The 16,852-nt window shown below is 37.1% G+C and overlaps 1 protein-coding gene across 5 annotated transcripts in view; it reads right to left on the bottom strand.

Moving 5' to 3' along the window:
- The window catches only part of sipa1l2 (signal-induced proliferation-associated 1 like 2), a 130,950-nt gene that overhangs the window by 41,959 nt on the left and 72,139 nt on the right, over nt 1-16,852 (bottom strand). For all 5 annotated transcript variants that reach the window (XM_018094269.2, XM_012963665.3, XM_031902979.1 and 2 more), the window contains exons 5-7: nt 10,091-10,265; nt 4,487-4,590; nt 2,703-2,860 (exon numbers count right to left, since the gene is read on the bottom strand). In XM_018094269.2, coding sequence (XP_017949758.1) covers nt 2,703-2,860; nt 4,487-4,590; nt 10,091-10,265 — 437 coding nt within the window. The remainder of the gene's footprint in view (nt 1-2,702; nt 2,861-4,486; nt 4,591-10,090; nt 10,266-16,852) is intronic.

Raw genomic sequence — 16,852 nt, 5'->3', positions numbered from 1 at the left:
GTAATTTGTTTTACTACCTGCTACTACTTAAACAGTGAATCTGTAGAACCAGGAAGTTGGACAGAAATTTGAAAAAAACAAAAGGTAAAAAGTATGAATTAATTAGGATCATGTTGAAAAAGGGTGCATAATACCCCTTCAGAAAGGTCAAGTGATTTACCATTTTGGTCAGAAAGTGATTTATCTACTAATGAGTCACAGTGCAGTGGAATCACCGTTAAAAGACACCTATCATCAAATAATTATTTTTTATGTTCCCTGGAGCTCCCCCATTTGAGTGGACATGTTTGGTCACAAGCAAGCACATCAAAATTGAACGCTGGGACACTATGCTTAGTGTCACAACATGGCCACCCACATCAGGACTATTGTTTTCCCTGACTGGAGCCTTTCCCTGGCCTGGAGACCTGGATATGGGCTAGACAGATTTTGGTTATTGGGGATTTAATAAGGAAGCAGAGTAATTTGTAGTCCAAATTGCTAGACAAATTATTTGTTTAGGCTGTATATGTCTTCAATTGGGGAGTGTAATTCTTCAAAAAGAATAGGAGAGAGGAACACTGCAGACTTAGCTGTTGGTTGGTGCTTCATTGATACTTTTATTATGACTAAAATGCACCACCCATCTGTTGAATCTGCAGTGTTCCTCTTTCTTATTTCTTTTTAAAATATTAGATATATTTCACCATGGAAGAAGCATCACAACTAGTGTAAGTTGCTATTATAGGTTAATCAGATACTGACTAGAGTAATGGTGTAAATAAGTTGGAAATAGCAAACAGGTTTATGAGAATGCTAAATGACAACTTTTGTCTGAAGCAGTTTAGAAACCTACTAGGAAAGATTCTTTTGATCTTGTAATAATACAGACTTAATTTTTAGCACTAGTCTAGAAATAGCAATCATAACATGGTCTCCTTTTAGATTATATTTTAGAGACTACTGTATAAAGGGAGCCACTAGGATACTATATTTTAGACATGCATTGGCAGTATAAAAGCACCTATGCAGCATTTATATAGGGAAATACATTTTGCATAGGGTTAAACACAGTACAGGTAGGGGATTAGTTAGCCAAAAACCCTTTATCCAGAAAGTTCCAAATTACAGAAAGGCCATCTCCCATAGACTCTATTATAAGCAAATAATTCATATTTCCTTTTTCTCTGTAATAATAAAATGGTACCTTGTACTTTCTCCCAACTTAAATAAAATTAATCCTTATTGGAGGCAAAATAATCCTACTGAGTTTATTTAATGTTGAAATGATTATTCAGTAGATTTAAGGTCTGGAGATCCAAATTATGGAAAGACCCCCTTTTCCGGAAAACCCCTGATCCTGAGCATTCTGAATATGTTACCTGTATTTTCAGATATACCTGTCAATATATTCTCCTTGTAAGCAAGGAAATACATAGCAAAACAAAACCATTATGGTTTGATAGAAAGGTTAGCAATGAAGTTGGTTAAAAAACATGTTTTCATGTTATTGACTGGGTTAGCTGAAACTTTTATTAGGGACAAGCCAATCAAACATTCAAAAACACAATCAGAAAAGGTCCCTGCATCAAAGATTAATTCAAAACCCAAATTACTTATTAAATATATAAATAGCAAAAAAAACTTACAGTAACAGGAGTTGGGACCCTTGATATCAGTAAAACATAAAGTGGTTGATTAGAGTAGGGAAATATTTTAAACTGTTAATTTTCTGCCATTTACACAACTAATGCACCATTTAATGACAGCTTCATTTTTAATAGACCCAATCAGGGGCACTGCTGCCATGAGTCGTGTTGAGAATGTGACCTCAGGCGGCAGAAACCCCAGAGTCACCAAGGGGCAGCTGAATTTCCATTTTTTAAACCATGGCAAAGTATACATCTGGTTAGTTTTTTTTACACCTCTTTATTTCACTAATATTAACATTATTAGAAGACAAACTGCCATTTTTGGGAACATTAGACAACATTTTATGTAAAATCTGGGAAAACATTATGTAAATCAGGGGAAAGCACCCATTATAATGCATTATAAGTTGGTGGGATCACAAAAAACAGAGGAAAACTTTAATTCAGGGTATGTAAAGTTGAGGTTTCACTGTACGTTCTCATATATAGGTGGATCATATAGTTTATTTGCCTTTATTTAAAAAAATAAGTATTATTTTGGAAAAAAAGGAAGATCAGATAACAATTGTACTAACAATGCATACCTCCCAACATTTGAAAAATGTAAAGAGAGACAAAAAAAAAAATGCTGTGCCCATTTTTGTGACCACACCCCCTTAATACCACTCCCATTTTACAAAATCTGGAAGGTTATTTAAAACGTGAACATATTTCTGGGGGTTGGGGGTCTTGTTATATGTGTTATTATAGTTTTGCTAAAAAACGTGAAATAGCCCTTTAAGCTGTAAGTCTCAGTTCTCCCAAGAGACCATAGCTTATTAGTTACAATTGTATCTATGTGCAGGTGTGGCTTGTTACAGTAACTTTCTGGCCTCTCTGTCAAAAGCTACTTTTTTAATTAAGTCTGAGAAACACTGTATCATTTTAAGCGTTCAGTGCAGGTCCAGTGATCAAAGGGAAATTAGGGACTTTTCAGAAAGAATCCAGGACTGTGGGCTGAGCTGTCAAAATCGGGTCAGTTGGGAGGTATGCTTAAAGGGTTAAAATTTTTAATGAAAACTATGCACTTACCTATAGCACACACTTTCTGTACATGGGTTATGCACTCTAACAATTACAAACACGTGTTGAAAATGAGATCGGATTGTTTTTGGAGTAAATGGAAGGGATCCTGGCTCTTGAAAGATAATAGTTACTATATCATTGCCAATGTGTCTTTTTCTAAGTAGCTGTAACATAAATAAAAGAAAAAATATTTACATGCATTTTTGGACAAACACTTAATTTCATGAACAAAGTTACAGCATAACGCTCTTTTGAACATATTTTTCACAAGAAATCTGTAAGCAGAGTGCTTTGCCACCCACACCGTGGTGGCTATGTTTGGTCAAATAAGTATGCATTATGTGTATGACATCACACAGGGGCTAAGACACATAAAATACATGCAGTTCAGCATAACTGGTCATCATTGGAGGGGAACACATCCCATGATCTTCCCTAACAGTGTGTATCATGCATTAGAGTGAGGAAAAACTCACAGTTCTGCAAGTTATCTTGTTATGTGCCTCAGTATCTCCCAGCTGAAATGGTAAGTTGAAAACAGACACTAGGGGGCCGATTCACTAAAGGTCGATAACGCTTATTGCATGTTTTTTTTTTAAGCATGCGATAAATAAGTACCGATTCATCAAAGTCATTTCGCATGCATTAATCCACATATTAAAAAACGCATAATCGCAAAGAGTTATTATTAACGCATTGCGTTAATTAGCGAATAGAAATAGTACTAACGCATGATTCACAAACACATATGAAGCGTTAAACGCGCTAAATATCGCATTAATCTGTGCGAATATTAACACCTACTTGGGGCAGGCGGTAATTGAGGTTTGTGAGCTTTTGGCAACACAACATGGAGTTTGCAGTGGGATTTTTTCAAGTATGTGTTGGCCCTAGAGCAATGCATCCTCCAGTTTTCAGGGAAATGGTAATTTTCAGAACAGTAGTTTTCTGAAAGTAACTGCTACATGCGTAATAACATGCGCTAATAAGGCGTGTATGGCTAATATGGCGTGCGATTTTTCGCACACGGCGGAAATTATCACGCAAGCGTCAAAATGTTGCGTAAATCGTTAATCGCAAGTTAAATAACGCAAAGAACATCACTTCTTAATTATGACAAGTGTCCTTTTAATGAATCGAGCGTTAAGTCGCAAAAAATAAGAAGCGATAACATTTTTAACGCATGCTATAAATAGTGCTCGTTTTATCGACCTTTAGTGAATTGGTCCCTAGATATCATGATGACTACCTAGCCCTTTTTTTTACCTCCATACCGATTACAGTGTTTTTGTGGATGTGTCAATCTGTGTAAATGTGTGTGTGTAAGAGTTTATGTCAGTGTATATGTGTGACTTTAATCTGCAGAGTCCTAAATCCATTTGTCACTACCTTTACCCTGTTGTATCTTCTAAAATTATTATAAATAAAGTACTGTAGGTTATATATGTTTGGGTACTAATTTTCTGATCCTGCCCTTTTGAGAACATTTCTTATCATTTGGCAGTTATAAAATGTTGAGTGCCTATTGTTCTGTTTAGACAGCTAAATGCACAGGGCTCATTAGGGGGGCATCCTTGCCTGAAGCGCAAAATCAGATTGGGCAGGCTCTATTTGTTTTTATTTTTGACCTAAAACAGGGGGTACGTTATATGGTATATATTCCTTTTTGTGCTTTATATATATTTTAAAGGAACCCTGTACACCATTCATGTTACAGACAGGGTAGCCAAATGTTTATGACTTGTGCAGTGTGCAATGAAATAATTCATATATGAATTGACAGAACTTACCTGCTGCCTGTTGTTGGGCATATATGGAAGCATGGTTGACACATGAAACATCAGTTCATAATCTTTGTAAGTGGTGTACAGGGAATGTGTTCCAGTTGAATCCGCTTGAAAAAAAAACCAAAAAAAACCTCAATACATACAAAGGATAGTAGGTGGGATGAATGCCAACTCTATCATATAACTATATGTATTCCATACAGGTTTACTGTTACCCATTCATATATGGCCGATAAAAGAAGTATTGTGGACTAGCTTCAAGAATACTTTTTCTGGCAGATGATTGCCTTTAGTTAGGGTTCTGGAACAAAGTTGGTTTTGAGAATCACAATGTTTCTTTTAACCCTTTCACTGCCAGCCATTTTGAACAAAGTGGAACTTCTACTGCAAGACAGTTTTTGAACATTTTGCACTGTTTTACTTTAGGGGCTTTTCCTCGGGGGGACTTTTAGTTTACCCAGGAAAACTATATATTGTTTTTTTCAGGACAACCTAAGCTTTCAAAATATGGTGAATTTTGTGTAATTCCAATTCTATAACAAGATATAGGCTTCTAAATGTCTAAAAAATTAAAATAATAATATATCCCATAATATAAACACATACGCCAGAAACAAAAATTATTTCATGCATGAAAATACAACTGATTTGGAAAGTCCCATGTCTCCTGAAAGTGCCAATACCAAATATATATAGTTTTATTGAGATTTCTCACTTGTATAGGTCAAAAACTCCCAGCAGTACACTAACCAAATTTCCAAAGCACTGCTCCAGAAAGCTGCATACTTGAGATTTCAAGGTCAAACATTCCACTAACAGAAGGTTTATCCCAGAAAATTATACATTTTTAGAATGAACAGATTCTGTGGAATCCAGAATAGGTAGAACTGCCTGTCTACTCCAAACTACCAAGTTGCAATGCTTTCCTAAAGTTATTGGTTTTTATCAAAATTTGTGAAATTTCTTAAAAATCGCTTCAAAGCTTCCTGTCTATAGTATCTTATCTCCTACAGGTCATAAAGTAACCAGATAAAACTCCCTAAATATGAACGCCAGGGGTCCACTGAACAGTTTGATGCCCAATATGTATAGGTTTACCTAAGTATGTGGCATGTAGGGGCCCCAATGTGAACATACCCCCATATGATCTATAATTTCTGTCATTCCAGCTTCTGCAAAATCAACACATTTACATCATTTTATGTAGGATAAAGCTACAAAAAGGTTCGCTCACCCCAGAAAGCCATATATTTTTGGAAAGTACACATCCCCCTGAATCTAAAATGGGTACCTGTGTCTTTCTACTCCAAAGTACCAAGCTGCAAAGCATTTCTAAAGTTAACAATTTTGATGACATTTCCAAAAATCCCCTCAAAGCTTCCACTTTGCAGCATCTTATCTCCCACGTATCATTAGGTACCGAGATAAAACACCCTGAATTTGAACGCCAGGGGGCCACTGAACAGTTTGATACCCAATATGTATAGGTTTACCTATGTATGTGGCATGTAGGGGCCCCAAATTGAACATACCCCCATATGACCTATCATTTCTGTCATTTCAGCTTCTGCAAAATCATCACATTTACATCATTTTATGTGGGATAAAGTTAGTAAAAAGTACATTCACCCCAGAAAATCATATATTTTTGGAAAGTACGCATTCCCCGAAATCTAAAATGGGTTACAATGTCTTTCTACTCCAAAGTACCAAGCCGCAAAGGTTTCCTAAGTTTGCCGATTTTATGACATTTCCAAAAATCACCTCAAAACTTCCAATATGCAGGATCTTATTTTCTATAGGTCATTAGGTACCAAGATCAAACACCCTAAATATGAACCCCAGTGGTCTACTGAACAGTTTGATGCCCACTGTACATAGGTTTATCAAAGCACATGGCACTTAGAGACCCCAAAATATACCTTGTGCACACTAATTTTATGGCTTACCTTTACCTAATTCATAAACACATGGAAGTTTTATGTGGGATAGAAACTGCAGAAATGTAGGGTAACCCCTGAAAACCATATATTTTTGGAAAGTACACGTTCTGACAAATCCAACATGGGTAAAGAGTCCTTTCTACACCAAAGTACCAATCTGCAAAGCTTTCCTAAAGCTAGTGGTTTCTATGACATTTCAGAAAATAGTCTTAAAAATTTGGCAATTTGCCGCATTTATCTCACACAATTTCTTGCATACAAAGGAAAATCACCCCAAATAGGAACACCAGAGGTCTACTGAACAGTTTGATGCCCTATATGCATAGATTTACCAAACTATGTGGGGTACAGAGGTAGACTAATTGAAATACAGTAGACAAAATGTCCACGTGCAAGACAAGTAACAAAGAACAATATGAAATGCAATAAAATCGCTACAATATCCCCCCCAAAAAACTTAAATCAATGGGTTTTTTTTCCTAGTGATATCTGCAGTTAGAATCACAGTTTGAGTATTCTGGTTTGGTTATACAGACAAAGTCAAGCGAACAACAACTATGCATGCATAACTGAAAATGCAATAAAATGGCTAAAAATGCAATAAAATGACTAAAAATGCACCAAAATTACAGAAAATCTAATAAAAACACCAAAATAATACACAAAAGGTATTGCACAGTGTGGTTAGCGAATACGCTATCCGCAACGGCAATAAAACATTTTTTCAGGCAAGAATAAAAACGATGCGATAAAAAAAAAAATTACAAGTGTGTAAGTGTGTGTGTACACTAGGCAAAATGTGTTTTGTGTGCATGTGTGTGAGTGTGCAAGTAAGTGTGAGTGCTGTAAGTGCTGTAAATGTGTGAAACCCCCCAACCCCCCCCAAAATGTATGTGTGTGTAAGTGTGTATTAGTGTAATATGTGTGTGTATGTGGCACTGAAGGAGGAGGTAAAGGAGCTGGAGATCGCAGGAGGGAGACAGAAGACGCAGGGACAGCAGCTGCAGTGGTGAGTGGGCGGCACAGAAAGCAGGGGGGGCGGAGGTGGGGAGCGCAGGAAGGGAGAGAGCAGAAAAAGTCTGGCATGTAGAATTTACATGCTTGACTTCTTCTATTGGGCCCCTGGGCGATCGCGGCCCAGGGGCCACTAGTTACCCCCCTCTGCTCGTTCCCTAGGTAGTTCTTTACCCTGTGCTCGTTCTCTGCACTCGGATTAAGCAGGGAGCGCAGAGAACGAGTGCAAGATAAAGAAAAAGTAGCTCCTATGTGCTTGGTGGTTAACATCTTTTTATGCCAGCACGAAGGCACTACGTCGTTGGCAGGAAAAGGGTTAAGGTCATTTTTTTCAATAATCAGCTTGTCCACAGTTTTCTGCTCCTTGCATATCCTTGTATGATTATGCCTAACCTAACATTTACTCGCAGCCCCCCAAGTAACCCCTGACGCCCACCCATCCCCCTCCCTCTAACACACATCGGGAGAGGGGGACCTGCGGGCTCCAGAGTTCTGGGTTGGAGGGGCCCACCGGGTTTTTTCCCTGTGTCTGCTGGCCCAGTCTGACCCTGCCCTTGGACATGATCACCCAGGGGCCCCTAGGAAACCTAGGAAGACATGTGCAAACTATGTGTCTGCTTTTGCCTGCACTTTCTGCCCCCCCCCCCAGCGCTGCCCCCAGACCAGATCCAACGGGAGCAGCACCTTTAGTTGGTTCCCCTCCAGTCTCTTTACACTAATCTGCCAACCTGCTACGCCAGGTTAGTGTCACACACACAAACACACATTTATTGCACTAATACACACACATTTACACTTACAAACAAATTCCTTTTTGAGGGACCGGGGGGCTTTTTCTTACACATACTTGCACACACACTTGCGCACAACACACAATTTGCCAAGTGTACACACACATGCACACACACACAATTTTGTGGCTGTTTTTATTTTTAATTGCATCATGGGGGGTTTCTGCTTTAAAAAAAATGTTTTATTGCCATTTTGTACTGTGCAATACTTTTTGTAAGTTATTTCACTGATTATATTACCTTTTAGTGATTTTGGTGCATTTTTAGGCATTTTATTGCATTTTCAGTTCTGCATAGGTATTGTTGGTTTGTTTCTGTCTGTAAAACTTATTTAGGTAAGCTAAAATATTTAAGCTGTGATTCTGACTAGGCAAAAAAACCCATTGATTTTAGTGGTTTAATTGGATTTTAGGGATTTTTTTCCATCCCGCATTGTTCTTTGTTGCTTGTTTGTGCCTGTCAAACCTTTGTCTGCTATGTATCCATTAAGGTGCCTCTGCACACCAAATAGATAGGTAAATCTATACATTTGGGTATCAAACTGTTTAGAAGACCCCTGGCATGCATATTTAGAATGTTTGATGTTGGTACGTTACAATACGTGGGGTATATAATAGGGTAAAATGCTTGTGACGATTTTCTGAAATTTCCCAAAAACTGCTGTATTTAGCATAGCTTTGCTGTTTGGTAGTTTGTAGTAGAAAGATGTATTTGCCCATTTTGATTTTACCAGAATGTGTACTTTTAGAAATGGCACAAAATACACATATTGCAGCAGCCAGAGCATCAGATGTGAAACTATTTTCATTTGGGTGCCTCTGGTAAATCTGTGCTTATTGGGCATCAAACTGTTTAGTAGAGCCCTGGCGTTCATATTTAGAATGGGTTATGCTGAAAAATTACAAAATGTGAGGCATATAAAGGGGTAAATTGCAAGCTTTGAGACAATTTTTAGAAATATATATATATGCCATGAAATATGTATGCACTAACTTTCTTTTGGGGTCTCTAAATGCCAGATACTTTGGTAATCCTATGCACAATGGGCATCAAACTGTTCAGTGGACTCTTGGCAAGTTGCTTGAAAGTGGAAGATTTAAGGGGATTTTTGGATATTTCATCAAAGCTACAAATTTTGGGAAAGCATTGGTTTTTTGGAGTAGAATGACATGGGTACTCATTTTGAATTTCTCTGAATGTGTACTTTCCAAAAATATATGCTTTTGAGGGGTCAAACTATTTTTTGTGTTTTTACCCCACAAAAAATGCTGTAAATGTGTTGAATTTTCAGTAGCTGAAGTGATCTCTGGGGCAATTTGTATGTACTGCATTTCTTTTGGGGTCTCTAAATGCCAGATACTTTGGTAATCATATGCACAATGTGCATAGTTTTTGGGGGTAAATCCCTATATCAGGAAAAATAGCAATCTTTCTTTTCCTTTTTTTTTTTAGAACTCCAAATCTTGTTCTAGAAGTTGAAATACACAGGCAGATTCGGAAAGCTCAGGTTCTCCTGAAAAAAACAATGTACAGTTTTCCTAGATAAAAATTCCCCCAAAAGTGAGAGAACACAAAATGTTCAAAAAACATGAAATGGGAAGGACATCACCAACAGGGTATTTTCCAGGTGTCCTGGTGGCCCAATCTGACCCAGCTCTGTAATATCTTGTACTTTTCATTTCCATGAGTTATACCATACTCTGCATTAAACATTACTTTCAGGTACATATTATAAAACAATATTTTGATGATACAGTACTTTAAACAGTATGTTAACCAGATAACTACTAGTATACTGAAAACAAAAGTACTGGAAACCAGTATTTGATGTATATTTTGACCAAAAATGTTATACTCACTGTTGTTATCTAATTGAGCTTTATATTTACTAAATCCCTTGAGTCGAACCCGCTGGCCTAACAGATCAAGAAATTCTTCAAAAGCAGGCCCAGCTGTTTCATTATTGTACATTTCTTCTTCTGTACACTGGCCTGCTTTGCAATATAAGATGCCAATCTTGTGCTGAAAACTCAACTGAAATGAAAAGAAATGTGTCAATACAAGTACAACAAAGCCATCTTACCTACCTATATTTAACTGGACATGGGTACAACATTTTTTTAAAAAAAAGTTATTACTGTATCACTGCTGTGTATTATGCATGCACATTACTTTGTAAAAACAAAATACAAATAACACCAACTTCTGTGTAGCCAAACAAACCTTCTTTACTGCCAACATGATCTCATTTTCCAAAAACAAAATGTCCAACTCTTCTATGTTTTTAACTCGTTAACCTAATCTATTAAGTTTTAAAGATATCTGTTTTCTTTGCATCAACTTCTATATATGTAATGGCTTACATTAACTACTCTTCCACGATCCTGTTCTCCCAAACTTCTGTGCTATCACACCCTGCTTTCCCCTTTTAGCTGTAACTGTACCCTCCCAAATAAATCATACACTAATCATCCATATACTTATATATCTTGGCAACCTCAGCTGAATCGCTTTTTAAAGGGCAATGGCACAAGGACAAATCTCATGAAAATACCTTGCATTCAAAATCAATTAGAATTGCAATATGTAAAACACATTTTTATGCATTCCTGTTAATCAGCATCTTCTTCCACTGTTCCCCATGACCTATATGTGCTCCGAAGCATGTCCTATATAGTATTATTTAGAAGCTGCACTCCCTGCTTGTTGTGGTACTCTAGCACTTTATTAATGTTATTACATAAGGTAGTTAAAGTTAGAGGGATCTTTTCAATTTTTAAAAATATGTTTGCAGTGGTATCTGCTGCTTACAGCAGTCACACAGGTGCTATTGGGTGGGTATGTGAGGTGGAATGTTCCACTGCTGCTATAATATTATTTTCTATGTCAGTTTTAGGTGAGTGACAGGTCAGGATCCTCCTCACTGCCAGCCCTATCTGACAAACTGCCCTTGTCAAGCACTGCTGCATTTAATTTATGCACTGACTTAAGTGGTTTACTGACTAATATCCCTATAATGCACAAAATCCAAGAATAACTTAGTATATATTAATATAAGCATTCCTTAATCATGTCATCACTTAAAAACAGTTCTTAGTGATGTAACTGGTATCAAAACTTATTAAATATTGTGTTATATAAGAATGATGTGCTGGTATAATATGCTCTAATATAGGGGATAAATAAGTAAGTGACTCTGCCTGCAACCTCAGTAATACAGTGGCTCATGGTTTATTTGCAAGCTTGGATACAGTGTACTAGTCCTGGCACGGAAAACCTGATTAATCGCTGATCATTTTGGAACTTGTGTTCAGGTATTCCCATCTGGACATTTTCTCAGTATATGCATTCTGCTTCCTTCTTCAGTTCTTTTCTATCACTTGGCTCTATTCACAAGTACTATTCATGTGGACTACCCTTAAATACCATGTGTTAAACTTCTTTTAAGCTCCGTGGTTATAATCGCCTGTGAAACAGCAACTGCATTTTTTGCTGACTCTTTTTTGCTTTGTTGTTTTATTTTCCTTTTTGGTAACCCAACACTGTGTATTGCTGATAGGTTGCCATAAAGATATTGTTTGGCACCTTTTTCACACATATGGGGGGAGGATTTACTGTTTGCTGTATTCCCTTGAGAAAGGTCCGAGACCTGTTAAGTGCTGTTCTTCATGGGACTATTATATTATTTGTTACTAGCACCCAGGCAGTCAACATATTTTTTAGTGTGAGAGCTCAAATTAGACCAAGAGTAAAATCCATTGCAGAGTAGGGAAATACAGAAGAAACAAACAGCAGAACAGCGGGTTTCCACCACAGAGTGTAAAGTGAAACCCAACACTGGATCGCTGAGGTCAAATCCAAACAGGCACGGAGATAATAAATAAAATTAGGTGGAGGAGAGGTAGCTGTTTCAATGACGTGTACAGAGGTCAGGGCCACAGAGACTACAATTCCCAGCAGCTCTAATAGTATACATTGCAAGGTCCCAGAGTATAAAGCTTCAGTATCTGGTTATGGAGTAGGTGGCCAACCAGAATATATTTCACACACACACACACACACACACACATATATATACACACTAGCAGGGAAAATAAGTCTTCAACACGTCAATATTTTTCTCAGTAAGTAACGTAAGTAATCCACACATACAAAGAAATCAAAACAACTAAGTCTTTAAATTAAGTTAATTGTAATAAAGGTGAATGACACAGGGAAAAAGTATTAAACACATGAAGAAAAGGAGGTGCAAAAAGGCATGGAAAGCCAAGAAACCTGCTGAAATCTGGCAGTATTTAGAAAGCAATCCTGACCCCTATCAGTCCTAACTGATGGCCTATAAAAAGGTTTCTCATTACCAAGGTATCACACAAGAAGCATCTCATGATGGGTAAAATCAAAGAGCTCTCTCAAGACCTTGGCAACCTTATTGTTGCAAGATGCACTGCACATCACCCCCAAAAAAACCATACCAACAGTGAAGTTTGGAGGTGGGAACATCATGGTGTGGGGCTGTTTTTCAGTATATGGTACTGTCAGACTTCATATAATTGAAGGATGAATGGAGAAATGTACTGGGATATTCTTGATAAGAATCTGATACCATCTGCCAGGATGCTGAAGATGAAATGAGGATGGACATTTCAGCAAGACAATGATTCCAAACACGCAGCAATGGGAACTCTCAATTGGTTTCAGAGAAAGAAAATAAGCCAAGTCAATCACCCGACTTGAAACCAATTGAAAATCTATGGAAAGAACTGAAGATCAGAATTCATAGAAGAGGCCCCTGGAAACTTCCACAGTTTGTGTGGAAGAATGGGTCAAAATCACACCTGAGCAATGCATGCAACTAGTTTCTTCATACAGGAGGCACCTTGAAGCTGTCATTACCAACTAAGTATTAAATACATTTCAGTAAGGGTGTTCAATACTTATTCCCTGTGTCATTCCACTACACAACTTAATTTATGGATTTAATTGTTTTGATTCCTTTGTAAGTGTGGATTACTTGGGTTGTTACCAACATCTGGTGTAAATTTCATGTCAATAGCCCCATTAGAAATATATACTTATATATTTCTTATATATATATATATACTTATATATACTTATTTTCCCTGCTGTGTGTGTGTGTGTGTATATTTATATATATATATACATATATATATCCTTCAGTCAAATTTATTAATACTTAATTACATTGTTAAAAAACATCAACATTTCGGTCCTGGTCTAGGACCTTATTCAAGGTGTCAAACCCCAAAACCTGTACACACAATTAAGCTATATAAAGAAAACATAACCTCTCCCACCAATTACATATCAACACCCTAACCCCACAACCCCTGACCAGCATATCACATGCAGACATCATGGGAAAAGGGGAAGTTACTTCCAGTTGATAATATATATACAATATTACACAAGATCACACTAAAAATTCATTCATTGAAAATAACACTGTTACATAATTCATCTAGTCACTAAAAAAACATTAAAGGAGCAGTATTCGTTGAGTCCCCTTGGTGACAGTGTATCAAGTTTTTTAATCCACTAACTTTCGCATTGGAGAAGTAATCTAGACCTATCACCACCCCGTTTGGGCATTGGCACATGATCAATGGCAATATATCTAAAAGTTGGTAATCTATGTCCAAATTCCAAAAAATGCTTAGTCACCGTTTTCATGGATTTGTTATACGGGTATGCTGTATTGATTGCTGATCTGTGAGCGTCCATAAATAGGCGCAGCATAAGATCTGTCTTTCCCACATATGAAAGCCCACACGGACATGTAATTAAATATATTACATGGGTGGTGGTACACGTGATGTGATGCCTAATTTTGAAATGTTGCTCCGTGTGGGGATGGGTAAAACTAGCTCCTGGTGTCATGTAACGACAAGACATACATGAAGGGCATCTAAAACAACCGTGTTTGGAATTAAATAACCTTGTAGTAGGGCCTCTCTCCGGCGTAAAACATCTCACCAAATCCAAATATATAATTTACTTCATCAAATGCCCGTGTGGTCTAATGTACATTGGGAAGACCGTTACAACTTTCAGGGAGCGGATGGCCAATCATAGATCTGCAATCCGGACGGCACTAACATCGGGCGAAGCTAACACACCAGTGGCAGCACATTTCCTGACCCACAAACACACCCTGGCTAGCCTGAGATGTATGATAATCGACCATGTACCCCCCTTGATTCGTGGTGGCAATCGTGAAAAACTTCTCCTACAGAGGGAATTGAGATGGATACACCGCCTTAATACCATTAGCCCTAGCGGGTTGAATGAACTATTATGGTATTCAGTATTTTATCTATAGCGACTTACTGAACCAGGGTCCTTCAGCACTTCACACTTGCCCTCCTTCTTCAGTTGATATGTGTGTTTTACATCTAGACTTAATAGTACAAAGGACAGAAGTAATTCTCCACGGCTTTGACAACTCTTTCTTTATTAAGGATCTATGCAACACATACCGTACAGCCTGTAACATATTGTTCTGTTTACCTTATGGACTTGCTATTTATATATACGTGCGACTTGTAACTATCTATATTCTACTAATAATTTGCTGCTGTAATGTTTGATAGTTTTTTGCTGTATGGTTACATTCTGTTAGATACTTGCTAGATACATTGTATCTTTGTGGCTTAGTTTTCTTTTTCCTTTATGTTATATGATCCTGTCTACTTCACTTGTGTTTTCTCCTTTCACTTACTTCCTTTGTTTCTCCCCTGGAATGACCTGTGCTGTAGGCAACAAATACACCCGCACTAATTCTACATTAAGTACCACAATAGTAAGCAATGGCGTTCCTGTAAAAACTAGCTTCCAATATAATAACCGGACCTCCTCATTGTTTAACTATGACACTCCTATAATAGTGGGTCTATGATATATGTGGGGTCGCTGAATTGGCTCAAGGTGTTCATGTGTGCCACTGTGATTAACGGAGACATTGCATTGAACCATATGCCATCACTGCTTCCTAAGCGCTACCACTTATTCCCTGCACGGGATCAGAATTGGTTCTTTAAAGCATTTCCACCGGTTTTAAGGTGGTAAGATCGTGTAAGACAGACCTCACTTGGGCATGTTTCACCCTTTACAACTGAACCGCTATTCTGCTTCTATGCTGTGACCACGGATGTCCGGAATCGATTCTTTGGTGTCCTGGTTACCATGGCAACCCGCATATACGGAGACTTGCTTTGAGCGCAGGGGTTCGCATAGTCGCATAGTCACAGCAACTGCCCTGATGTGCCCTAATCTTGAGCTTAATTTACTCTATCTGCGAGTGGTACATATAACGGCGTGTGGTTGCAGTTCAGCGATACAGGTTATATATACCATATACTTTCCTTTCTCTCCTGTATATATTTCTTTTTTGTTTGATTATGCATACAATAATTATAGTTATAAATCGTTTTCGTTACATTCTTTATTTCTTTATTTATTTTTTGACTGCAATTGATTTACTGTTTTGTTTTTTGCACGGTTGGTGGGTAATGACATGTAGATACATTGTGTGACGTCATTGACTGCACTTTGGCGCCAATTTTGGTTTAAATGTTGGTTTGCTGTCATGTTTGTTCACTTTGAGAAACGTTAGCCTGACACAATAAATGTTCCAGTTTTTTTTACTAAGACCTGTGAGTGCGGCATCTGTTCTATTTTTGTACATATATATTAATGGAATTTATTTATTAAATTTTTCAGTCAAAGGATCAATATGCATTTTTTTTCAATCAAACAGTTCAGAAGTCTTTTGGTACAGGTATGGAACCTATTATCCAGAATGTTCGGGACCTGGGGTTTTCCGGATAAGGGGTCTTTCTGTAATTTGGAACTTTATATTTTAAGTCTAGTAAAAAAGAATGTAAACATTAAATAAACCCAATAGGATTGTTTTGCTTTCAACAAAGATCAAGTATATCTAATTTGGTATCAAGTACAAGGTACTGTTTTATTATTAGAGAGAAAAAGGAAATCATTTTTAACAATATGAATTATTTGATTATAATGGAGTCTATGGGAGATGGCCTTCCTGTAATTCTGAACTTTCTGGATAACGGGTTTCTGGGTCCCATACCTGTATTCATATTTAGGACGCTTTATCTTTATGTGTAAGGATATGTGTGAGATAGCATGATAAATTGCAAGCTTTTTGCAATTTTTAGAAATGTAAAAAAAATAAAAATAGGGACGCAATTTATCCATCATCTTTGTGCGAATACTGAACCAAATCCAAACAACCCTAATTTGAATATAAAAGAAATAAAATGTTGTAACAATTGTGAACATAAAATTATATTCAGTGCTTTCCTAATATATACATTTATATATACTGTATGTGTGTGTGTTGCTACCTAAAACTAATGTACAAATATTGTATAAAACCTAAATATGCCGCATCTCTCTAGTCATTTACAGGGAAGAGGCAATTTAGATACAACATATGTGCATGCCATATTGCAAATGAGTACTATTTTTATACAAATATTCCAGCAATTTTTAAATATTTAAAGTATAGCTTTTACATCTCTATGCAAGGATCATTCATATTTATTATTAACATGTTTTTACATATGATTTCTTGA

Source organism: Xenopus tropicalis, chromosome 5 (genome assembly GCF_000004195.4).
Source record: "Xenopus tropicalis strain Nigerian chromosome 5, UCB_Xtro_10.0, whole genome shotgun sequence".
Taxonomy (NCBI): domain Eukaryota; kingdom Metazoa; phylum Chordata; class Amphibia; order Anura; family Pipidae; genus Xenopus; species Xenopus tropicalis.
This window is presented reverse-complemented; position numbering and strand designations above follow the sequence as displayed.